Source organism: Monodelphis domestica, chromosome 1, assembly GCF_027887165.1.
Source record: "Monodelphis domestica isolate mMonDom1 chromosome 1, mMonDom1.pri, whole genome shotgun sequence".
NCBI lineage: Eukaryota > Metazoa > Chordata > Mammalia > Didelphimorphia > Didelphidae > Monodelphis > Monodelphis domestica.
The window spans coordinates 62004243-62029750 of record NC_077227.1 but is presented as its reverse complement, the minus strand read 5'-3'; the positions used below and the strand labels follow the sequence as shown (position 1 = coordinate 62029750).

The 25508-nt window shown below is 45.8% G+C and overlaps 1 protein-coding gene across 22 annotated transcripts in view; it reads right to left on the bottom strand.

Annotated features, from left to right (window-relative positions):
- Positions 1-4569: 4569 nt before the first annotated feature.
- Positions 4570-25508, bottom strand: part of ZMIZ1 (zinc finger MIZ-type containing 1) — a 477780-nt gene continuing 456841 nt past the window's right edge. For 14 of the 22 annotated variants that reach the window (XM_056799734.1, XM_056799744.1, XM_056799737.1 and 11 more), the window contains 7 exons: positions 24337-24497; positions 23057-23124; positions 22408-22476; positions 19524-19768; positions 17339-17505; positions 12029-12313; positions 4570-8971 (listed from right to left, as the gene is read on the bottom strand). In XM_056799734.1, coding sequence (XP_056655712.1) covers positions 8864-8971; positions 12029-12313; positions 17339-17505; positions 19524-19768; positions 22408-22476; positions 23057-23124; positions 24337-24497 — 1103 coding nt within the window. In that variant the 3' untranslated portion in view covers positions 4570-8863. The remainder of the gene's footprint in view (positions 8972-12028; positions 12314-17338; positions 17506-19523; positions 19769-22407; positions 22477-23056; positions 23125-24336; positions 24498-25508) is intronic. The other 8 variants (XM_056799767.1, XM_056799790.1, XM_056799785.1 and 5 more) reach the window with 1 other exon arrangement.

The following is a 25508-nucleotide window of genomic DNA, read 5'->3' as shown; positions in this document are numbered from 1 at the left end:
TGGTCAAGTCTTATGTTTGGGTTTAAAACATCAAATTCAAGGGCAGCTGGGTAGCTCAATGGATTAAGAGCCAGACCTAGAGATTCAAATGTGGCCTCAGACACTTTCTGGCTACGTGACCCTGGGAAAATCATTTAACTCCCATTGCCTAGCCCTTACGGTTCTTCTGACTTGGAACCAATATATAGCATTGATTCTAAGGTGGAAGGTAAGAGTTTAAAATAATAAAAAATGAATAAAATAAAGCATCAAATTCACAAACATCCTATAGGGGAGGTATGGCTCAGTTGCAGTTTCTTTGAAAAAGATGTATTCATTAAACAAACAAACAACCTTTACCTTCTGCCTTAGAATCAATGCTATATATTGGTTCCAAGTCAGGATGGGCAATAAAGACTAGGGGATGGGGGTGAACTGACCCATGCAGGATCACACAGTGCCTCAGGTCAGATTTGAACCTAGAACCTCCCATCTTGAAGCCTAGCTCTCTGTCCACTGAGTCACCTGCTGCCTCTGATCTATGTATTATAATAAATTATAATCTCCATACAAATAAACATTAATATAGTCATCAAGAAAGCTGTTTAGGCTTTAAGCAAGGTGTTGAGTACTAGGGAGGGAATATCCCATTGCATGCTGCCCAGGTATGACCACATCAGAAGTGCTGCGTTCAGTTCTGAGAGTCATATTTAAGGAAGAAAATGGACAGCTGTAGTGTCCAGAGGAGGGAGTCAAGGGGAAAGGACTCTAGTTTTTGCCATTGTGGCAGATAAAGGGAAGAACTGGAGATGTCTAGCTTAAAGAACACTTAGGCAGGGATATGCTGGATGTGGTGAAGTATTTGAAGGGTCTTGGGTTAGAAGAGGGATTCTATTCATCCTTTCTTGGTTCCATAAGACAGAAGTAGGATCAATGGGTGGAAACTATGAAGAGCCAAATTGATTATGGAAGAGCTTCCTAACAATGGGAGGGAGCTCTCTACAAGTAGGGTGGGTGCCAGAGGAGGTAGGGAGTTCTCTATCACTAGAGGTGTTCAAGCAAAGGTTTGGTGGAGCTTATAGGAGAGGGGATTCTTGCTTAGGTTTGTTACCCTTTGAAGTCACTTCCTACTCTGAGATTCTGTGCCTGGGAAGTCAGAAGATGACTGACAAGAATCTGGCCAGGTCATATAGACTGATGGGGAAGCTCTCAAAGGAGAAGATGGTAGCCAAAAGGTGATCTGATGGGGCAGTGAGGAGCAAGGGGTTTAGCATTTTCTCCTCTTGGCCCAGTATATCTGGACATGAGAGAAAGAGTACCTGTTAATAGAGACAGTGGCCAGGAATACAGCACCTTTCAGAGGGAGTCAGCTTTCTGTGAACACAAGATAGAGCATGGAGGAGGCAGGGGAAGTTAGGTGGTTAGGTGGATTGAAAGCCAGGCCTAAAGATGGGAAATCCAGGGTTCAAATCTGGCATTAGATACTTTCTAGCTATGTGACCCTGGACAAGCCATTTAATCCTCTAGCCCTTACCATCCTTCTGCCTTGGAACCAATACATAGTATTGATTCTGAGAAAGAAGGGAAGGGGAAGGAAGGAAGGAAGGAAGGAAGGAAGGAAGGAAGGAAGGAAGGAAGGAAGGAAGGGAGAAAAGGAGGAAGGAAGGGAGAAAAGGAGGAAGGAAGGAGGGAGAGAAAGAGGGAAGGAGGGAGGCAGGAAGGAAGGCAGGAAGGCAGGCAGGCAGGAAGAAAGGAAGGAAGGAAGGAAGGAAGGAAGAAAAGAAGGAAGGAAGGAAGAAAGGAAGGAAGGAAGGGAGAAAAGGAGCAAGGAGGGAGAGAAAGAGGGAAGGAGGGAGGCAGGAAGGAAGGCAGGAAGGCAGGAAGGAAGGAAGGAAGGAAAGAAGGTAGGAAAGAAATCTTGCCTCTGCTGCTTCCTATCTGTGTGACCTTGTGTACCTCATTTTCTTCATCTGTAAAGTGGGGATTCTTTCAGATCTTTCCTTTCACCTCTAAATTTATGGTCTCTGATTCAATGACAGCCTAGATCCTTTGCTTTATCTCAAGGTAATGGAAGATGTATAGCAAGAAAATAATGTGTCTATGAAGCATACTTGAGACCTGGTATAAGAGGCCCTGATCCTGGACAGAATCCTGGCATTGGGAGACCTGGAGTCTGGACAGTGTGTGGTCATGGAAGGATGAAGCACTGTTGCTTATCTTGTCTGGAAAGCTAGGGAGAATAATTTTTTTAAAAAATCTTACCTTCTGTCTTAGAATTGATATTAAGTATTGGTTCCAAGGTAGAAAAGTGGTAAGGGCTAGGCAATGGGAGTTAAGTGAATTGCCCAGGGTCACACAGCCAGGAAGTGTCTGAAGTCAGATTTGAGCCCAGGACCTCCTGTCTATAGGCCTGAGCCACCTAGCTGCACCCGGAGAATAACTCTTAACCTCTCTCTACCTGCAATGCACTAGCCATTCCAAAGTTCCTTGGATTCCCACAGGGATTGGGGGTGTTCTTATGAAGCACTGGGTCCCTCATTTCACAGTCTAAATAATACCTTGGGAATGAAGGACTATCAAATAAAGTGATAATTAGTGGTTTTTGTTTCTGTGGAAAGCTGCTAGAATCTTTTAATTTATTTAAAGGGTTGGAATGCTAGAGAACCCAGCAAATATTTGAATTAATTCTTCATTTTTTCAAACAAATTATTCTTACTAAAAGTGTTTCTAGGGGCAACTGGGTAACTCAGTGGATTGAGAACCAGGCCCAGAGATGGGAGGGTCCTAGGTTCAAATCTGGTCTCAGACACTTCCCAGCTGTGTGACCCTGGGCTAGTCACTTGACCCCCATTGCCTAGCCTTTACCACTCTTCTGCCTTAGAACCAATACCCAGTAGTGATTCTACGATGGAAGGTAAGGGTTTTAAAAATAAAATAAGTATTTCTATGCTACTAAAGTACTACATGCCCTTCTAATGTCCCTCTAAAATGCTTACGTCCTAAAACTAAGCCACACTCTATCTCAGTTATGGATCACTTCATTAACATTCACTGAGTGCCTGTGTGCCAAGGCATCATCAGCTTGGATGGAAAGGCTGTGTCATTGAGAAGCGTGGCTGTCTTGTCCCCTCTTGAGCCAGTGACTTTCAGAAACAAGGATCCAGGACAGTGCTGGCTTGAAGGTCTACTAAGGCAGGAAAGCTAGAAAAAAAGCACAGGGCAAGTTGTTTTTTACTTTGCTCCTTTTATTAACAATGTAATCATTGGCTTCTATTGGCTGCCACCCACTCTTTCCTTAAATCAACTCAAGATTTCATTTTATTTTCTTTGCCTTTCTAGGCAAGATTTTAATTCTTGAAAGGTGCTGGTGGTCAGATTCAAATATCTGAGAATGAGACATAATTTTAGGCTAGATTGCAAATATAGCTTGGTTGTAAATAACATTCCTTGTCCCCTCCCTCAAATTAAAGTGGATATTTAACAAAATCCCCAGAGGTACGTCAAGACAAAATGAGTCCTCCAGGGAAAATACAGAAGTTACACACCCACACACCCAATGTATACATTCTCTCTCCCTCTCTGGATCAGATTCCTGTTCAATGTTTTCCTTCCTTTTCCTTCAAAGGTAGTCTGATTCCCTTTCTCCTCCCTTACACTCTCTCATTCCTCCCTCCTACTCTTTCATTCTCTCTCATAGCCACCATTTCTCTTTTCTCCATATATATTCTCTTCAAATCACCCCCACTCTCTCCCTCTCCCACTGGCATCCTCTGGTCCTCTCCCATAGGAGAGCAGTCTTAGATACTCCCTCACATAAAAATGCATTCCTCCTTTACAAATACCCTCTTATCTCCCATATCTTTTTCCCCACCCACAGGTGCCTACTCCAGGTCTCCCAAAGGAAGCTTAGATCCATATGACCTCTCTAGACTCATACTCTTCAGCCTAACTCTCTAGCATTCACCTTTACACATTATCCTTTAAAAAAAAAAAAAGCAGACTCAATCCTACACATTGATTCTTTTGTTGACTCATTTTATAGACTTATTCTCGCCTCAGTCTTGGGCAATTGGGCAAATCACTTAACCCCTCTTGGTCCCCAGCTTCCTCATCCATAAAATGGAGATAATCATGCCTCTAACTCATGGGGTTGTTCTGTGGATTGAATGAATGAGTGTAAAGTGTTATTTAAACCTTTGACTACTACTTTATACCCAGGAGCAAGTATTCCACTCACATCTTCACATTTTTTATCTCTAACAGTTTTTCTCCCCCCATTCTTCTAACCACATTCTGATTTTCACCCTCTCTCATATCCACAAATAAAATTCCAACACAGGAAGTGAGTGAGTGCATTACTCAGACTGGAGAGAAAAGAGGGTCTATTTTTAGCACTGTCTGATTGGGACACCAGACTAGAAAACTTATCTTCAATCCTCCCCTCCATCCACGCCCTCCCAATCTCTCTAACACTCCTTACCCAGCTAGCTCAGTTTGGATGGATTTCCCAAACTCTTTGGGGCAATCTGCCATTTTCCTTTTTTGGACCCACTTCTTAAATTCACAAAACAGTGGTTAATTCACCAAACCTTCATTTTGAAAATTTATTTAGAAAAAAAAATTAACATGGGCAAATGAGATACTTCAGTGTTACAACAGAGTATAGAAATGTCTAGCAATAGTCCAATAATTTGATCTTTAAATACAAAATAACCACATGAACACCTAATATACAGGTTTTGTTTGAATACATATTTATTAGATAAATATTAGGTTGTCACATCATCTAACTACATACAGTTTTGCAAGACTAGAAATCACAATTAGTTTTCTGACCAGTTTAAAGTATGAAATGATTGCATTGTACATACGATGTACAAACAAAGACAATGACCATTTCTGCAAGTTACTTCCAACCGTACTTACATGGGGGCTCGTGCGCAATAGGCGAGCACGCACTGCGCCTGTGTGTGGGCATGTGTCATTCACCTCTGATCATGATATCAAAAATTGTACAAAGTATGAATTTGGTTACAATCTTTTTAAATCTCCTTTATTTTCTTCATTGTTTTCTTAGCACCCTAAAAATACACAGGTGATAGGACTAGCACATTGAAGCTAAAGAGTACATGTAGGTAAAATAAAAACAGGACAAAGCAAAACTTTCCACACAGGGTCAGTGTATATTACAGAGTGTGAATCCAATGTGGAGACTTCACAAACGCTAACAGACAGGATCTATTTTTTTTTTCCACATGAGATGGAGCTCCAAGCTTTTTTTTTTGTTTGTCTTTTTTGCAAAATAAAATCAAATGCACATTCCAAGGAAGATGAATGCATCTCTGTTAACAGGTCTCTATTTCTCATTTACATATATACAGACGTGTCCCTTGAGTCTCTGCTGCTGACACGGAGGTGTCTGGATGGGTCAGTCCTAAGTTCTATCAGTGAGCAGAAGTGTAGGTCTCTGTGGGTTAATTAGGGCTTCCATTGGGGAAGGAGGGGAAATATATATATACATATATATTTTAATCTGGAAAAAAAAATCTACTGGGAATTTGATACACAAATAAAGCTTTAAAAAGCCCAAAGGGTGGGGGTGCTCATATGTCTTTCACGGAGCTTTCCCACCCACCCCCATCCCACCTTGTAACTAACTTTGGCAACATGGACACAAACACGCCAGTAGATCCCATGATCAGGTTTCCTTTAGGTATAGCTGGGCACCTTTGGAGATTCTGATGGCTCCAACAGGTCTATTCACCAAGACATGAATGGTAGGCACCATCTTGGGATTCGAGAGCCACCCTTGCTTACAAAATTATCATCTCCATTCGAGTTTACCTCTTTGCTGATCTTACTCTAGGTAATAGTGCCTTTGACAGCTTAAAAAAAAAAAAGAGCCAGAGCCTGGACCCCCTTTCATAGCTCATCTCTCTCGTCCCCCAAATGATGAGGGAAAGGCTTCCATGAAAATTCTTGGTGTCTCTCCATCACTGCCTGTTTGAGAAAGCTGACACTTAGGTCTAAAGGAAAATGCTTGATGGAAGCTGCCTTGCTGGGCAAAGCCAGGAAACTTGTTCTTCCTAGGAGAGGAGCATTTAGAATTGGGAAAAGAGGAAGCAGGTGCTGATTTGTCCTAGGAAACTATGCTGCAGTACATATAGGGAGTGTGGCACTGGGGGGTAGACAACTCATCATTCATGGGCAAATCAGAAAGGTCCCAGAGATGGCCACAATACCTGGCAGCTAAGGACCCTTAGATTCTGTCGAGGGGCTGACCTTCCCACAGAGATCACCCCATACAGAAGACAATGGACTGGCCTGTTCTCCCCCCACCCCCCAAATCACATTCTATCCCAAGTGTGTGTGTATGTATGTATGTGTCTGTATGTGTGATTGGGATGGAGAGGTGGTGGAAGATGGCAGGGCACACCAGGGGTGGTAACATCTGGAACACTACTGGAAACAATCCAGATTCTACTCATGCTGTTTGTTTAGCTCTTTTCTCTACTGCCAAAGGATTTGGGAAATGGATCAAATGGGCGAGCTGACATCTTTAAAATAAAAAGAAATTTCATTCCCTTAAGTCTGTAAAAAGAACCTTTGATTTTTTTTGTTTTACTTTTTTTTAAAAAGGACTCATTTTTTTCATCTTCAGTCAAGGTATTTAAAAACAACAGCAAAGGATATAACCAGGTCATGAAAATGTTGAATATTATCAAAGACGATACTAAAATATTCACAAAGATATTTACAATAGTGATCCTTAAAATAATTGATTTTGCATACTGAACAACTCGTCATCTGAGAAAAATGCAAAAAACCAAACCAACTAGTACAAAGAAGGTGTGATGGCAAATTCTCTACAGAAAACCTGGTACAGTCTGAATATGGGAGACTGGGAATAAATGAAAGTGACCACTGTTTCCTGTAATATCTACAGCAAGGGGCTACAGGTGCCCAGAGGTATGTGGGGGAGGACAAAGATTAGCTCTGGGGGCAGTGGTGACAGCAAGGAACTTGAAGCAAAGAAATGACAGGTTCGAGCGAATGGGAGCCAGTCCAGCATCGTCTGAGCCCAGAGCAGGCCATTTACAGAAAGAAACATAAGCTAAGCCCAAATGAAATCATACATTACAATGGAGATAGGGAGATTGGGGCAGGGGCATGAATATCTGGAAAAGTGGTAACCAGGGGGCTTTGAAGAAACAGATGGATGGACAAGCAGAAAACACTTCATGTCACAACGGGCAGAGAGTGTCAGGCTAATTCTAAACCACCAAGGGAGAAGAATGGTACATGAAACCGAGTTGAGATATGACCCCTTAGACAGCAGGTTGGCACGTGTGCATGTCTTGTGTCATGCTCCCTGGAAGGCATGGCACACCAAGATGTGCATGGAATCATTGGGGCTGGAGATGCAGCCCGTCAAGTGGCATGGACAGAATAACAGAAGGGGTGACACACAACAATGGCTTTCAATGGACCCCCCAAGACCAAGCCATACTCAGCCCGGGTCTCATCTCCCTTCTTTCTGAAAGCTCTGATGTTTAATGAGACAGAAAAAGGACCTGGGAGGGTGAGGGGTGGGCAGTGTATGTGAAGGCTAGAGAACATGTAACAGCCTTGAAGACTGAATGGGGAAAAAGAACTACCCCCTTCCCCAGCCCCCCAAAGTCACTCATTTATCAAATTCCACTGGTCCTTTCTGCAGACGATTTAAAACCGACTTTCTCATTCTTTTGTGTATTTTTAAAAAGGACTATGTTGGGAGGAAAGGTATACATTACTGTGTCTGCCTCCTGACAGGTTTGTCCTCTTCTTTCCCACATTTTCAGCTCCCCCCTCCCTGATCCCTCTCCTCCTTCCTCAGGGAAACAGGCTGAGGTTCTTTTCCCATTGCTGGTTGAGGGAACTGTAGGGTCCTCTTGTGATTCAAACGACCCAGTGGCCATTCTCTCTACTGTCCATGATCTTAGAGAACTCTATGGTTCCCTCTTCCCGCTGGAACCCAAAGACAAAACAGCTCTCCCTCCCTGATCCCTTCCAAGGCTTCCCATCTCCATCCATTCTCTCTGAGCCTCTGTGTAGCATGATCCCTTGCAGGGACTGTCTGGGCTAAGAGGTCAGGGATCAACAGTGAGAACCCTCAGCTCCAGGCAGAAGAGGGGAGAAAGAATGGTCTGCTCTGGCCTGGTGAGGTTCTTTCTTGGACGGTTTGTGCTTTTCCGGTGGTGGTGACTTCGGCAGCTCCGGCCAGCACCCATAGGACACTCCCATATAGGCTACCCCTCCCCAGGATACCGTGCCTGTTCCATCCATCTCTCTCCATATTTCTGGTTCTGTGACTGCTCAGAAGATGTCCAGTCTGGGAAATTGGTGGATGGGGAGATTTCTCAGTTTCAAAAATGGAAGACCCCTGGGTTAGAAGGTTGTTTTCTGACACTGGGTCAGCATGGGAGGAATTGGTGGGACTGGGGGGAGAGAGAGCCACTTTCTTATCCTTGCTGAGCTAGAGATGTGCTGGGATGGTTTTCTCCATCACAAGGCTCTTCTTATAGGATTGTGTTGGACATGGGCAGAAATGCAGCTGCCCTGGGCTTTAGGCTTTGTCGTGCCAGGGCCAGGAGTAGGTGGGCGCTCTAAGGGCCCCCCAAACCCTGTGGTCTAGGTACCACTTCTTCTGCAGTCTCTCCACTGAGTGCCAATGGTTCTGAGAAGGTGATAGTAGGAAGAGACCTCACCCCACCTCCAAATGAGAAGTTCTGGGGTGGAGAAATATGTGTGTGTATGTATGTGTGTATGTGTGTATGTGTTTGCATGCGTGTGCATGTGTGTACGTGTTGGGAAGGGAAAAGGGACTGATTAAAAGCCGAGGGCTTCAGTTGTTCTCAAAAAGTGAGAGAAGGTCATCGTTGCTATTGCTCGGCAGGTCAGGAGGGTCCAGGTACGAGAGCAACTCATCTGGATTCGTGAGTTCTGGAAGAAGCTGGAAAACAAAGATGGGGAAGGGAATGAGAAGGATGGCCACTGATCGCTGAAGGCAGGCACCTCTGGGGGGTCACTCTTCCTCCTGCTGCCCTCCAGAGAGCTTGGGGCTCTTGGCCCAAGGTCACATGGGACCACAACTTACGGAGCTATTTCTATTCCTGAAGAAGGAAGAGCATGAGCTCACTGGCCTAGAGAGCTAGAATGCCACCATGTCCAACCCCTTCTTTTTTTGTGGGGGGAGGAAACAGACTCAGAGAGTTCATGTGATTTGCCCAAGATTCACACCACTGTTCAAGGGCAGATTTGGGATTTGAACTCAGGTCCAATGCCTGCTACCCACCACCAAAACCCATCCTGCCCCCACTGAGGGGCAAAAGGCTGGCAGCGAGGTTTAACTCGAAGCTTCATCTCACTTCACTACTGAGCTGATATGGCTGGAGTGCAGGGCTGAAGCCATTCCTGGATGGCCAGGATGAATACTGTGAGCTAGATCTCTAGGAGGAACCTCACCCAAAGGCTGAGAAGGTATTTCTGCTGAGTGCTAGGGGCATGCGCATGTTGGATTTTGGGGTTCCTAGTCCCATATCCTGCTAATCCCCTTTCTGAGAACGAATCCCTACCCTCTGCTCTCAGCAAGTACTTCTGTGCAGGTTCAAATGATCACCTGCGATCTGGAGCCAGGACTCATGCCCCAGTCTCAGAGTTTGTGAGGGATGACTTGTGCAGCTACTCTGTGCCAAGTGCTAGTGGGAACCCACTGAACTGGGTGATGCGGTCAGCTTCTGTTCCCTTGCTCACCCCTCCTCCAAATTCCTGCTCTGTCACCTTGATAGAGCATTGACCAAGTCTGGATTCATTGTGGGATAACTATAGACTGATGAAGGGTCTACAGTGCCCTGGGTCTTGTCTAAATGCTCCTTCCTTCTCCACTGTTCTGGTGTTCTTTTTCTTCTGAACAGACAGGGGGCTTCAGCTGGGGAATCCCAAGACACTCTTGTAATGGTCACATCCTAGCTCACCTTAATGGAAGCATTTTCTTAATGACCATTTTTTCTCCCAGAGGCAAAGCTCTGAATAATAGGCCAGAATGTGGGGCAAGAGGCCAGGGCAATGCTTGTGGAAAGGGCTGGGAGTGAGGGAGGAAAGAGGACATATCTAAGGGGATGATGTTAATGGCAGATCTAAAAATCTCATTACTCGTGCGTCTCAAAGAGGATTTGTTAGGGGCTTTTTTGGGGGGGAGGCATTTAAGTATCTAATAGGGTGATTGGTTGATAAACTGCTATTTCACCTCATCCACAGTAATTAACTACTCGGTGATCTAGAACAGAGGTGTCAAATATGTGGCCTATAACGGCTTCCTTGTGTGGCATGAACAAGGTTCAAATGCAAATGGGAAATATTTAAGAAGATAAATAAAAATACAGTAAAATGCAGATAATGTTAATATGTGGTTTTCTAATGGGCAACTCTGAGGGTCCTTATGTATTTTTTAGTGGCTCCCATTTCCATGTGAGTTTGACATCACTGCTTTACAGGGAAAGAAGTTTCCTAACTAAGAGATGCTAAGTGGCTTTGAAGTCCCAAGGTAGCAGCTGCAGGAGGCATGGAACCATGGGGCTCGAGCACTTGCTTCAAATCTCTCCTGAGACTATCGGCATGACTTTGAGAAAGTCATCTAGCGTTGCCAGACCTCAGTTTCCTGGTCTGTAAAAACGAGGGGGTTGGCCTCGATAGCCTCAGAGGTCCCTTCCAGCTTTAGACCTACGATTCTTACCCTCGGTCCCTTGCTGGACAGCTAGAATCCTCCTTGTGGGAGGGCTGAGCAGAGCTCCCAACTCTTGTGTCTAGAATGCCTTACTTTATTTAGTGGTAGATGCTGACCTCTAATGGAACTGACCCCTTTCGGGGATGCTATTTCCTTTTCCCTTACTGGTCTCACTCTCTGGTAATTCTTTATCCAGCCCTCTCTTTTTTCTTCAATGACTCACACTGGGTTCTCCTCTCTCTGTAGTCTCTTTCCTGCAGATATTATGAATGCCCAATGTCTCTAAGGACTCAATCCATCTCTCCTTGGCCAGGAAGCCGAGGGTGCTGATGGTGGCCCAGGGAAAGGCGATTTTGATTGTATTAAGCCATCAATAATCCCTCCTACCCTGGGTGGCAAGACTGGGCTAGGAAGGGGGTCCCCAGTCACTCCCATGGTTGGCCCAGCTCTGCTTAGCCTCCAAACAGCCTAGCCTTCCCTTGACCCCGCCATCCCTCTCTCTATTGCCAACTCCCAGGGAGCCCCCCATAAGGCCACATGGAACGTGCAACAGAAGAGTTTAAAAAGCAGGCATGGATGACACATGGACCAATAAATCAGAGACACATACATGGACAAGACAGATAAAGGGACGCTTAAACTTCTTCTGGCTTCGGCTAATATCCTGCCCTCTGGTTCCCTCCACAGTGAGAGACAGAACGGTACAGACAGCAACAAACCCAAAACAGGAGAGGAAAGGGGAGAGAGAAGAGAGGAGAAAAAGAGGGCGGGAAGGGGGAATACCCCCTGAATGCCTCAAATTGCTGTAAGCTCAAAAACAGAAAAAGAAAAAAAAAGCCCAAACCCAAACCCCTAAGAAAAAATTGTATTAAGGAGGGGTGTGTTTGGGCAGAACAGACCAAGGATTTTTCCTTGGTTTTCTAAACCTGGAGGTCCAGGTAGAAGTGACAAAGGGTCTATTAATGAAGAAGGGAGAATCCCAAATGAAAGCAGGGAGAATAAATCTGTCCTGTCCTTTGGGGATGCCCCAGCCCTTATCTAGGTGAAGCCAGGATATGAGAAGAGATGTGTTGTCCGCACCCAACCACAGGAGCCCACTGGGCTCACACTCCCACCCCCACCTCCCCAGAAGGTGGGGGAGGTGCACCCCTTTGGTCACACATCCCACCTCCTCCTCCACCCCCTTCCCCTGTCCTCTCCCTCCTCCCCTCTCCCCCCCTTGTCTCTTGGGCACATCCAGGTGCCAAACCTAAATGCAGGCAGATGAGAGCGGTGACCCAAACTTACATCCAGCGAAGGTTCCGGCATGTCGGACGCTCCCTGTGCTCCGGCCTGACCCTCTAAGGCTGTGGAGGGGTTAAAGGTCAGGTCGCTGTGTGGATGGTTGCTGGGAGCAGCCTGAGGTGGTTGCCTGGGCGGCTGGGAAGGAGGAGGAGGAGGAGGTGGAGGAGGAGGAGGAGGAGCTGCCCCACTGTGATGTAATGGTGGCCCTGACTGGTTGCTGGGGTGTGGTACGTGCAAACCTTGTTGTATGGAAGTATGGGACTGATCAGAACTGCCAGGATGTGGGATCTGCGGAGGAGGAGAGAAGCAGGAAAAAAAAGAAAAGTGAGGTGACTAGGTACAGTGCACGAGATGCCTGAAGAAAATGAAAACCAAAACCAAAACCAACCGAAACAAACCAAAAACACCCTTTACACTGAATGCTTTTCCATCAAGAACAAAACAAAACAAAAAACCAAAGACGCCCCCCAAAAACAACCAACCAGGAAGGGCATGACCAGGAAGGAGGCGAAGGCCACTGCGCCATGAAGAAGGGGGACCACACTGGGTGTCTCTGGGGGAGACGAGGGAGGGAGAAGGGAGGGGGGGGAATGAAGGACTTCAAGAGACAAGCACAGACACAGAATCGGAGGAGCCTGGCCTCTTCTTCCCCAGCCCCTGCCCAGTCCCCCTACCACCCCCCCAAGTCTCCTCCAGTCTGGACACCGTCACAATGAACAAGAGCGTGGTCAGAAATGGAAAAGCAAAATGTGAATGTTTCGAGGTGCGGGGAGGCGAGTAAATGCTGGCTCTGGCCACAGCCACAGAACAGAGCTGGGGGGCAGCAGCTCATGGGGCAAGGAGCCTGCAGACACAGAGAGCAAAGCACCTGACCCACCATTGCTCTAGGTAGCCACGGGTACCCCCTGACAGGAGGAGGGAGCCGGGAAACCCAGCTGCTTCACGAATACCAGAAAGGGTTTCTTTGGCTGACACTGGGCACTTTCTGAGAGGTCTCACTGAGGAAAGGGACAATGTAACTGGGGTGCCCACTGGGGTGAGGGGACCTGAAGAAAAGGAGAGGTTTTAGAGTCAAGCGGCTCTCTTCCTCCCCTCCTGAAAAACCATGGCCGGGTGGAAGTCCAATCAAAAATCAGCTCCAAAGTCCTCCAAAACCCTAAATCGGAGGGAATTTTCTTCTACTGCAGTCAGCAGAAAAGGGGGGAACTGAAAAGCCAGTTACCACCCCAAAGTTATGGAAGGCAGATAGGGGGCATGCTGACAGGGAACCCATCACCTATTGGGGTAGCCCATTTTAAAGAGCATTAAGTAACTGTAAGGAAGTTCCTATATTGAGCCAAAACTGGATAGGGGAAGGGGTACCTCAGAAGATAGAGAAGAGAGGGAGAAGACACAAAGGCCAGAGAGAAGGCTGTTGAAGCTGCCCGATCTCACTTATTCCAGTTGAGGAGGGCAGTCTGAATGAATTCTCTTTAAAACTATGAAAGGAAGGGAAAGAGATGCCTCCTTATTCAGGGCCCTTCCTAATCCTCTTGACCTCGTGTTTACTTTGTAGAGATTTTCATATACCCTTATATGTGTACGTGTTGTTTGCCTGCAGAGAATGGAAGCTTGGTAAGGGCAGAGAATTGAAAATGCTGGTCTCTGCACCCACAGAACCTTCTGCAGTCCTGGCACATAGAAGGCTCTCATTAAATGCTTGGTGATTAATTTACTGAAACGTCTCATCACTTTTAAGTATAATTGGCAAATCTGTCCACCGAGGGCTACCATGCTAAGGAAGCTCTGTGTGTGTGTGTGAGGGATGCTCTGAATGAACTGACGTTTATAGTGAGCTGCATACACAGAAATTAATTTGTTGAAGAGCTCGCAGAAAGGCGTTTTCTCTTCTTAAGGCAGCGTATTCTTCTTCTGGGCTCAATCACACTGACTGTTTGCTAACCATGCTCCCCTGACAAACCTCAGAGTGGGAAGGAAAGAGACTTTCCCTCTTGGGTCAATTATTCCAACCTTTTATCTCTTCTGAGATTCACAAGATCCTAGAATTTGGAGCCTGAACAGACCTCAGAAGTCATCTAATCCAACCACCTTATTTTTCAGCTGTGAAAACTGAGGCAGAAAAATGAAGTGAGTCCCTGCTATAGCATCTCTGGTGGCTCTATATCACTAGAATCCTTCTAGGGATGACGGGGAATTCACTGCCTGTTGGGGTGGCCCACTTTGAAAGAGCACTAAGTAACTATAGGAAGTTTCTATAGTGAGTCAAAAGCATCTCCCTAAAACTTCCAGCAGGTGGACAGTAGAGTAGATGGTTGATGGATCCAAGCACACTTTAATCAGTTCCACAAATCCTGAACGAGGGAGATCCAAATGAACAGAATTTCACTGGCTACTCTGAAAACAAGTACTTGTCTTTGTTCTGAGGATGCTTCCAGCACCTAACCCAAATCTAGGGTGTTGGGAGTGCCTGGAGAAGGGAGCCATGAACCTCTCTGTATGTAAACCAGCATCTCTCCTGGATTGGGCAGGGACTCTGCTCGAGAACTTAGTCCCTGGCTATCGCCAGCCTGAATGATTGACTTTTAAGCACAGGGGCTGCCTTTTAGCCCTTTCTTTTTTTTTTTAAACCTTCACCTTCTGTCTTACAATCAGTATTACATATCCATTCCAAGGCAGAAGAGTCTGAGTAAGAGCTGAGCAGTTGGGGTTAACTGGCTTGTCTAGGTTCACTCCTACCTGCCCTATATGCCCTTTATTTTCAGAAGCTTATTCAGGGACCTGAATCTTTCTTTCTTTATTCTCTACCTTGGACAGAAAACACCCTGGAAAATTTACCAATTTGTCATTCCATTTTTTACAGAGCCCAATTCAAATTCAGTCCATTTTTCCCCTGCTCCATTTTAAGGGGAGACCCCCTATATGTCTTGGATACTAGGAAAAGTGGAAAGAGGAAAAGTAGGGAGTACTTTTAGAAACTCCTAATAAAATCCTCAATTATTTCTCCACATATACTCAGCTCTCTGAGGACTGGGAGGCCAAAGCTTAGTCTGTCTCTAGCCAATGATTTGGCTGAGTTCTGGGAGCAATCTCCCTTTGTCCTCCTTGCGAGCCTAGCCTCTTTTTTCTTGACCCACAATTCTGATTTCCTATAGTTCATTATCTCTGGGTTGGCACACATAGTTAGAGGTTCTCGGGGAAGCAAGAGTGCCATATCTTTGTCTGGTTTTAAAACCCCAGTCTATGCCTAAAAGTGGATTCTGAGCTATAATTCTAAAGCCTGGTACTTTGAGCTCCTGGTTGGTTCCAAGGCCAAAGTCATTAGAGGACCAAAAAACAAACCAAAGCAAAAATCCCAACCCTTGCCTTCTGCCTCTTCCTCTTCCCCAGGGCTTGGGAAAAAGAGTAGAGCAGATTTGGGATCCCTTGGTGCATACTTCTTGAGCTCCAGCCTCTCTTTTATTCTAAATCCAACCACACAACTTAGCAGACTGCCCAAAGAAACTAGGAAGTGTAAGCGACAGAAATCAGACCACAGAGTTTATCTCAGTTTCCTCTTCTTCCTAATCTCCTTTCCTAAACCCTGCTTCTGGGTCTGAGGATACTGGACCATGAGAGAGTGAATCAGATATGGAGACAGCTGGTATTGCTAATGCCAGGTAACAGGAGAGGAGGAGGTGGGAAGAAGATATATATAGGTAGGTTGTATGGAGTCAACACAAGCTCAATTGCCCAAAGAAGTTAAAAAAAAAAAGAATATTCTGAAAACAAATTTCTAAGCCATGGTACAGGTTATGATTCTATATCTACAGTCTGGGAGGTCAGGGAATAATACACGGTCCTTTTTCCTCAGCTATCCCTGTGTCCAAAGACTATTGCCTTTGGCGGTGGAAAGAGCACCAACATGGGGATTCAGGCTTTAGTTCTGACTCCATGGGCAATTGGCTGGGTCACTTAAAGCCTCTGAACCTCAATTTCCTCATCTATAGAACAGTAATGACAATACATGCCTTAAATCTAATTGAGATCTCAAAGACATGTCCTCACTGTAAAATATATAAAACTTTTGCCCCAAAGTGGGGTATTAATAATTACTGCTCTTGGCTTCTTCTTTCAGCAAAAGCTCTCTGGCTTCTTCAGGGAAAAATATGGCATGGACACAGCATTCTCATGAATCTGGACTCAATGAGGCTTATTCTAAGTGGCTGGCCATTTTAGTTGACCTGCTACCCATTTGTTAGAGGAAGAAGAAGGGACCCTACCTGTTATTCTTATCGGCCAACTAACTGGCTGATCTGGAAAGGTGACCAAGATCTGTCAAGGCAGGGAAGACTCAGAAAGGAACAACATCTATCCACCCTCCTCCTCTGCCTGTCCTGGTTTTACTTCAGAAAGCCTTCTTTACCTGTTCTGACTCACATTCATTCTCAAGGTGGGAGAGAAACCAACAAAGGATGTCATCAAAGCCAACACCAGATTCTGGGCCCCTGGCTGTCTTGCTCTATATGACCTAGAGCTTCTTCTTTGAGGATAAAACTATTTTCTTTGAGAAGGATGACACGCTATACCTACTGCAAGGTGATACTGTCATGGTGATTCCAATTCTAAGATGGTTGGTTTTGGAACTGAGAAGAATGTCCAAGACGTTGGTTCCATACTGAATGTCAGATGTGGGATCTGAACACTGAGTAGATGAAGGCTGAATAAATCGGGATCATCTAAGCTAGAAGAAAGCTTTGGGACTGTCCAGATCCCTGCTCACCTCACCCTTTCTACAGATGGGGAAACAAAGTCCTAATGAAATGGAGTGGTGCCCAAAGTCACCGATGTAGTAATCGGCATGGGAATCCAGGTCGCTTGACTTTCAACCTAAAGTCCTGTCTACTACACAATATGGCAACTTTGTTGTAATGTGTGTATATGTAAGGGAAGAGAGAGTCTAGACTCCTTGTCTTTAAAGAAACCTGCAGAATGAATCAAACTGCTGGAGGATGCCTCTCTAAGGCTGACCCAATAGAAGCAGCAAATCTATGAGGGAGGGAGAAGGGAATTTAACTGACAGTCCACTGTCCGCTAGCTAATACTATATCTGGAAACATTGGCAGGACTTGTCCCCATTCACCCTTGACTCCCATTCCTGCAACTTGGCCTCTCTCTCGGCTGGGAAAGGAACAAAAAACATCCACAAAGAAGTGTCTCAGACTGGGACCTTTGTTCCCCAGTCTAGTCCAAGAGGGAGGGAAGGGATTTAGGTAGGGAAAGAGGGTTGGGTAGGTCAGAGAAGGGAAAGGAGGAGGATGGTGAGAGGGTACTTACAGTTTCTTGCATGGGGTGACTGAGGGGTTTCTCCAGGGCAGCCATGTTGCTGGGCATGTCCGGGGGGTGGGAGAGCTGAGGGGGCCCGTGCATGAAGTCATTCATGGACGTCCCTCCGGGGTTCCCATGGGGGAAGTCAAAGTTACCGTGGCCTTGGTAGTTGTTGCCTGGGGGGGTGAAAACAAGGGGAGGGGAGGGGGGGTCACCCACTAGGTAGATAGCATTTGGGCATCAGGACCTCTGCATGAGGCATGGGACAAGGCTTGAGAGAGTTCAATTTCTCTCTATCCCTATACTGAGGAATCTGGAGCAAGCTCCCTCAGGCTCAGCCCAGGTTGTACATGGTGAGGTGTTGGACTGAAATTTCTTGGGTCCATTGAGCTGGGAAGGAAAGTAAAGGTGTGCTAATGAGGAGAAGGACAGGCCAAGGGTTTTTACTGAAAAGTAAGAGAAAGAAGAGAATTTTCCCGATGTTCTCAAGCTATGGTTGCATAGTAAAACCAACCACTGGTGGCGGTATAGACCTTTCTAGTAATAAGTGCCTTGTGCAGGCTGGGAAACTCATCTAAACTGGCATGGAGATAAACAACCAAACCTCATTTATGGAAGAAATTCCTACACAGCTGCTCAGCATCATGGAGAATACAGGGGAGAAAAAGATACCAGAAAGTGACTATAAAATAAAGTTTAGGGATCATCTAGTCCAACTCCCTTGTTTTACAGAAGGGGAAACTGAGGCTCGGAGAATCAAAGTATCTCATCCAAGGTCACTCCATGAGTTAGTGACAAAACTTAACTCCTAGAATCAGAGATTCCAGGCTATAGACCTCTTTCTGTCACCAACGAGCTGGGTTACCCTGGGCAAGTCATGTCACAGTTCTGGATCTCAGTTTATCTATGAAATGAGTGAGTTGAAGCAGCTGATTTCTATCCCTTTCCAAATTCTAGTTTCTAGATTCTAGGATTCTATCCTTCATCACTCTTTCTACTTCATTGTCTTCCCAAAGCAGTGTAAGAGTAAACAGGATGGGGTGTTGGTTCTGGACTTTTTTCTGATCCTAGCTTGCTAGGTTTAACACTGGGTTACCTAGTGTTGTATAACTTGAACACAAGTGTTTTGGCTTTTCTGTGCCACCCACTGCCCCATGGGTATCTTGATCTCTTGCTTATACTAAGAGAGGATAAGGAAGATGTCTGGTAAGAACTGCTCAAAATTTCCTACAAGAGGACCTTCTGGAAACTCAAGTTCATTGGCTTAATGGGGTTACTTTCTAAGGAATAAAATAATTCCTGAAAGTGGGAACATGCATGGGTATGCCACTGTGGAAAGGATGAGGCTCTCTCATCAGATAGCACCCCAGTGATGGCCCCTGAATCTAGATGTGGGAGGGGCTCTCTATTGGCCAGGTATGGTTGAAGGCTGTAGCCATGAGCCTGCTCGACTCGAACAATGAAGTTTACTCATTGTCAAAGGCAGGGACACACATGGGGACATAGGGATGGAGCAAGGACAGACACCCTAGGGAAATCGGGTCTTATTTCTTTGAAAAACAAAGCCCTCTGAAGGAAGGGATTATGGGTTTGTTCCCACGGTATCATTCCTCCCTCCCCTCATCCCAGCTCTGTAAACAGTCTAGGTTCATGCAGGGATTATGACACCTGCATAGTGAGACATGCTGAACTTGGGGAACAGGATGTGACCATGTGTCCAATACGGTAGCTCAGAATGGCTCTGTACTGTGATTAAGCATGATGGTGATGACACAGCATGGATAATAAGCATTCTCTCCTCCCCACCTTTCCCTACTACTTCTGTGGGTATCTAATTTCTTGGAGAACAAAGATTGGGGTGTGTGTCAGTGGGGAAAATCTAGATAAAGACAAAGCTTGCAAACATCCTTTTTGGGAACCGTCATTGTCCTTTTTTCTTTCCTCTTCTGTTACATGGGTAAGTCAAAGGTATTAATATCCTGGAGATGCTTTGAATTACAGTGGGGGGTTAGGGGGGTAGGGTGGGGAGTGGGAAGTGAGAACACAACTGGGAAACAGGGTAGGAAGGATGTGTGCTTGAGGATCTCTGGAATCCAAAGTCTTAAACTCAGTTCTATCATGCCCTTTGGGCTTTCTTTGACTCCCATCTTGGTGAACTGAGGCTGAGGGGAAGTTGGTTCCTGGTTTCACCTACCTTGGCTGTTATATTCATTGGAGTTGGTGCCCCCAGGTGGGGGAGGAAGCGGATAGGGGGATGGGCCAGGGCCCAGAGCTGCAATCATCTCCATGACATTGGGCATGATCATCTGGCTGGGGCTCATAGTCTTAAACCTTTTGGAGGGGATGCCATCCGGGTCATCCTTGATGTGGATATCGGATTTGATGGGAACTGGCCTCCAGCTACATGTGGGGTCGATGGTAACCTCTTCAAACTCAGAGCTGCAAATGACAAAGAAAAAAATAGCTAAGGCTCTTGGTGGATCTTCTGTAGGGAATGGCAGAGGATCCCTCTTTCTAAATGCCTGAATCTGCCTCAAAGGGCTTAGCTACTCTAATAGCTCCAGGTCAGTTAAACAAAAAAAAAGCCTGCCTTCCTGTCTTAGTACGAATTCTAAAACAGAAGGGCAAGGCTTAGGCAAACAGGGTTAATTGACTTGCCCAGGGTCCCACAGCTAGGAACTATCTAAGGCCAAATTTGAACCTAGAACCTCCCAACTGGGAGCCATATAGTTGTCCCTCTTCCTGATTAGTTTTTTTAAAACTAAATTTAATTAATTAATTTAGAATATTTCTCCATGGTTACATGATTCATGTTCTTTCCCTCTCCTCCTCCCACCCCCTGTAGCCAACTTCCTGATTAGTTTTTAAAAGCTTTTGAACATATATTCTTTCATCTTTTCCTTGATGCAAAGTTAACTGGTCATCAATCAACAAGTCTCACTTAAGGGCTTACATGTGCCAAGCACCATGCTAAACTCTGGGGATACAAAGAAAGATAAAAACACATCACTATGATCAAAGAGCTCCCATTCTCATGGAGGAGGCAGCGTGTAAATAACTAGCTACAGATAAGACTAATGGAGAAAAAATGGAAAGCCATCTGAGAGGAGAAGGCGCTAGCCACCAGGGTGGAGGCCAGGGGAACAGAAAAGTGCCGCTGCAGATGGCAGGATTGGAGCTGAGTCCCGAAGGAATCCCAGGAAGTTCAGGTGAGGACAGAGAGCATTCCAGACCCAGGGGACTGAGCTCGGGGGAGGGGGGGAGGGGGGGTGACCTGGTTAGACCATTGCTGTAGGAAAGCACAGTGATAGCTGAGTGAGACACGGAGCACAACCAGAAGGTGACTGGAATACCCCAAGAGAGACATGATGAAGATCTGAACTAGGGCAGTTGTTAGGTGGCTAGAGAGAAGAGGATACATGGGAAAGGTGGTATGAATGCAGGAAGAGTAAACCATGGCAACAGACTGGAGATCTGGGCTGGTGTCTGGGAGGATGGGGGGGGGGGTTGAGGGGTCCTTGGTGGTAATGGGGAAGTTTAGAAAGGGGAGAGGCTTTGGGGAGAAGGACAAGTTTGATTTTGCACATATTTAGTCTGAGATGCTTATTGTGGTCCATATAGTTTGAAACATCCAAAAGGCAATTAGTGATGTGAGACAGGAGCTCAGAAGGAGCCTCATTTTTTCCTCAGCTGTAAAGTGGTACAAGGGATTTGCCTATGGTCCCAGAATGAGGCAGGGGCAGATCTGGGACTTGAATTCTTGACTCCCAGCTTTGTTTGGTCTCCATGATGCCTTGATGCCCCACAGAAAATAAGCAGGCTCTACTTTCCTCCTAGGACCTGGTCATTTTGTTTCTTTCTCAGGACAAATCTATGTCTAGATATCAATAGAAGTGAGAGGAAGGAGTGGGAAACCTTGATTCCTGGCTTGGGGCCTAGGCTAGATGGTATTAGTCACCCTCAGGCTGGTTGGGAACTGAGGTCCCAACATTCCTCAGATGTTCTTAGAGTTCCTGATTTAGAGCTGGAAAGGACCTTGGAGACCTCCTACACCAACCCATCACTGTTTGCTCAAAACTCTACCCAGTAAGGTCCCACACTAACTTAATTAGCAGAATGTAAGCTCTTTGAAGGTAGAGTCTAAGGTTTTTTGTTAGGCTGTTTTGTCTCTGTAGCCCCAGCAAGTGGATTGCTTCTGGCAAATAAAAGCCACTTGTTAATTCTTGTGGCTCTGAACTAATGCAATAAGGTAAACGGAACCAGGAAGACATTAGCCATAATAACAACCACGCTGCAAATCAAAATATAATAACACAGAAGGAAAAAAACCCCATCAGATCAAACTGGGTAGTGATAATGATTAAGCTGGGTTTGTAAGGAGAGATGAGAAATTGTGCTTGCTGCCTTCCCTCCTTTCTGCCATGGTAGACATTCAGGCCAAGCCACTGCACTACAGATGGCTTGTTAGTTTTACTGAACCACCTTTTTCCCCCCCTTTATATTTTTTTAAACCCTTACTTTCTGTCTTAGAATCAATACTAAGTTCCAAGGTAAAAAAAGTGGTAAGAGCTAGGCAATGGGGGTGAAGTGACATGCCCAGGGTCACATAACTAAGAAGTGTCTGAGGCCACATTTGAACCCAGGTCCTCCCATCTCCAGGTCTGGTTCTCTATCCTCTGTGCTACCTAGCCACTCCTTCCCTTTCTATTTTTAGTTTTTGTCAGAGGGGATGTTTTCCTGGGAGAGAGGACAGGAAAATTCTCTTTGGAAAAGAAAATGATTTTAAAATAGCAGAATCAATAATCTGTAATATCAAAGCATCAATCAATAATCTATGAATAACATAAAAATAAAGAGTGATCAATATAAGTAAATGCTTATTGAAATGAGGCTCTAAATGTGAATGAAGAGACACTGTCAGGGGGGTGGAAGTGGCCCCTATCCAAGAAGAACAAAGTGGTAAGTGACAAGAGCCTAAGAAATCAGGGGCTACCCTGCTGCCTTGAGCATCATTTTTCAGAAGCCAAAGTCAGAACTGCCCCCCAACCAAGGTCTCCCATCAGGTCAGCAGCACTTACTTCTGGATGGCATTCAGGATTCCCCACATGTACTGGTCGACCTCCAGGCCTTCAAGCAGAGCAGTTTTACTAGACAAGGAAAGAAGCAAAGTCATCGATTGTTTACCTCCTAGACTAAGCCCAGGATTCCAGGGGGTTTCCTTCTAAGTGACGAACCTGGCCAACACCCCAACACCCATTCTCTTTCCATTCCCAGGGGGTAATTTGTTCTCTCTCTCTCTCTCTCTCTCTCTCTCTCTCTCTCTCTCTCTCTCTCTCTCTCTCTCTCTCTCTCTCTCTCTCTCTCTCTCCCCCCCACTCCCAAAGAGAATTGAGGAGGGTATGTATTGTGTGTGTCCTGTTCTTACAAACCCTTTAGAGAAGACTCATCTACAAGATTCCTACATTTCAATGTGTTAAACCTGCAGCCTGCCTTGTCCCCTTCCATATATAACCCTTTTGCTAGGGCTTGTTCCTCTCTTTTATTCCCTTTTAGAATGGTCCCTGCACCTAAGGGCTGGGGAGTGGGGAGGGAATGATTAGCTACTACTGTCCTTCAAAGACTAAGGCCACTGTCAAAGGGCAGTGCAAAGGAGGGCATCCAGCTAGCTGGGGTGGATGGATAAAAAGGGATGGGCTCAGCTCTCTGGACCCAAACACGCTTACTCACTTGCACACTGGACACCTCCAGGTCCCCCTCTCACAGTTCAGTTGCAGGTATGATTCCAAATCGAAACACTGAAAAGATTGAAGACAAGAGTGTTGAGTGAGCACACTGGACCCCCGAATCCAGAAATGCAAAGTCCTGGATACAACTTGTGCTGCTCTGAGGCTTGGACACTAACATTCACAACCTTTTCCTTTGCTGTCAATAAAATGCCTCTGGGGCTCTGGACTTCTGGGAGAACCTCTCCCCACCATCTGATTATTCCTTGGCTTCAACATTCTGAGTCCCAGAGCTGTCCTGTTGCCTCTTATCTGATCTGCTAGTATCTGTTTCTTGCTTGGCTTCCTGCCCCTAGTCTGTCCTAGCATAAGGACATTCTTCTTTCAAGGCAGAGCTTAATTCCCACCTCTTCTCTGAAGCCTTCTGGATCATTTTCCCCTAAAAGGATCACTATCTTCCCTCTAAACTCAAGACCATTTACTATTTCTATAACTCCTTGGCACCTATGAGGTTAGAGCCTTGGGGATGATTCTTAATAGTGTCTTGGATCATTCCTTACTTTTCCTGCAAGGTCCCAGAGGGTGAGGATCACACCCTTAAATTTCTTGTTATACTCTGTGGTGTATATAGGTGTACACCTATGGGTCTACAGACAGAGTAGGTCCATGAAAGGGTAGCTTGAGAATTGGAAGGCTCTTAGAGGTCACCTGGTCCAACTCCCTCATTTTGAAGAGGAGATAACTGAGTCCTAGGGAGGTTAAGTTATTTAGCCAAAGTCACGAAGGTAGCATTTGTGGCAGAGATGGGATTCAAACCCAGGTCCTGTGGCTCAAGTGGAATCACTAAAGGTGAATCCACAGAGACCAAGAGAGAATGATCTGAATGGAGCATCAGTAGACTATCTGAGAATGCCTGGTACGAGAATATCTAATGATGGCCAAGTCTTTTCTTAAAGGCAAACATGTTTTGCTGCTCGGGGGAAGCCTAATGATGACCTCAGGCAGTGGGATGTTAGAGAGTTGGGGGTCCTGAATGATATTTGCATAGAGGATGGCAGCTGGGAGCAATGTTAAGCAGTCTGTGCCTGCCACTGACCCCTCTGACAGGCTCAAAAATGTCAGGAAGCTCTTAACAGCAGTGCCAGGATTGAAAGGGGCTATTGTGCCCAACTCTTCTCTCCCTCCCCCAGTCCCTCTAAGCCCAAAGGTGACCCACTCCCCCCCCCCCCCGAACAAAGAGGAGGTCTGGATGAAGGCATGGAGGCATCCTCATTGCCTACTCACCTGGACATGCTTGCAATCATGGCCTCTCGCTGGGAGCTGAATCCGCCGGAATGTAATCGGACACTTCAGAGACACTTTGATTGCTGTCTGTTCCACACCATCTTCTCCATTGAGGGTGGCATTGCCTGAAGAGGCGGCCACACTGCTGAAATTCCGCTTAACTATCGCAAGAGGTTACAGACACAGGGATTAGGAAAACAGCTACCCTTGGTTGTTCCTCAGGGGGGATAATAAATCTGTCTGCAGAAAAGGTCCGTACAAATACCATCTATCTCTCCTGCAGATTTAATGATTACCAGTGCCTCATCAAGCACTCTTCTCCTTCCTTCCACCCCTCCAAACCCAACCCTGACATATTTCCATTAATATTGGAGACATGTCCCTGCTCAGCTACATGGCTTCTAGGAGACACCGCAACCTCATTAGTATTTAAAGTGTCTCCTTGGCAGCTCTGATGAATGCCTGAGAATATGGGCGTGAGTTGAATGAGCCTTGGATAGACCTGGTAGGGGCACCTAGACATTCATCAAGTTAGTTAGGTGGCTGTCCTAGTCCTGCCTGCAAGAAGGTCTTGACTATTGCTGCAACGGCGGCAGTGATCTGTGGCCTTTGCCAAAATCCTAGAAAACAGGACCCATTTCACTAATGGGGCGTGTGTGTGTGTGTGTGTGTGTGTGTGTGTGTGTGTGTGTGTGTGTGTGTCTCAGTTTACTTGGAAAGGCTTCAGAGATTGGGTCAGCAATTCACTGTAAAAGCGGAGCAAGGACCACTTCCTTGGGCAATGGAAATTGCTGCTAGTTCAGGATAGTCCCCTACCCAGAATTCTCTTTGCTAAAGGTATCATTATCAGAAGAAAAAAATATGGCAGAAGAATCAACCTGAGTTTTAAAGTGAGTATCTGTATAGTCACAAGTTCAAATGAACATGTCACCTGAAAAACATGTCACCTGAAAAACTGTCAGAGTAAGTGAAGGGAAGTGCATCTAATGGATAGAGCTGGTCTCAGATTCAGAAGCACCTGCCCCCAAGAGACACACACACACACACACACACACACACACACGTCATGTGATTCTGGGCAAGTGAACTCAGAGTTCCAGGAAATTCTAAGACCCACCAGTATATGAGTATTTTTTTTAAACCTTTACCTTCAGTTTTAGAATCAATACTAA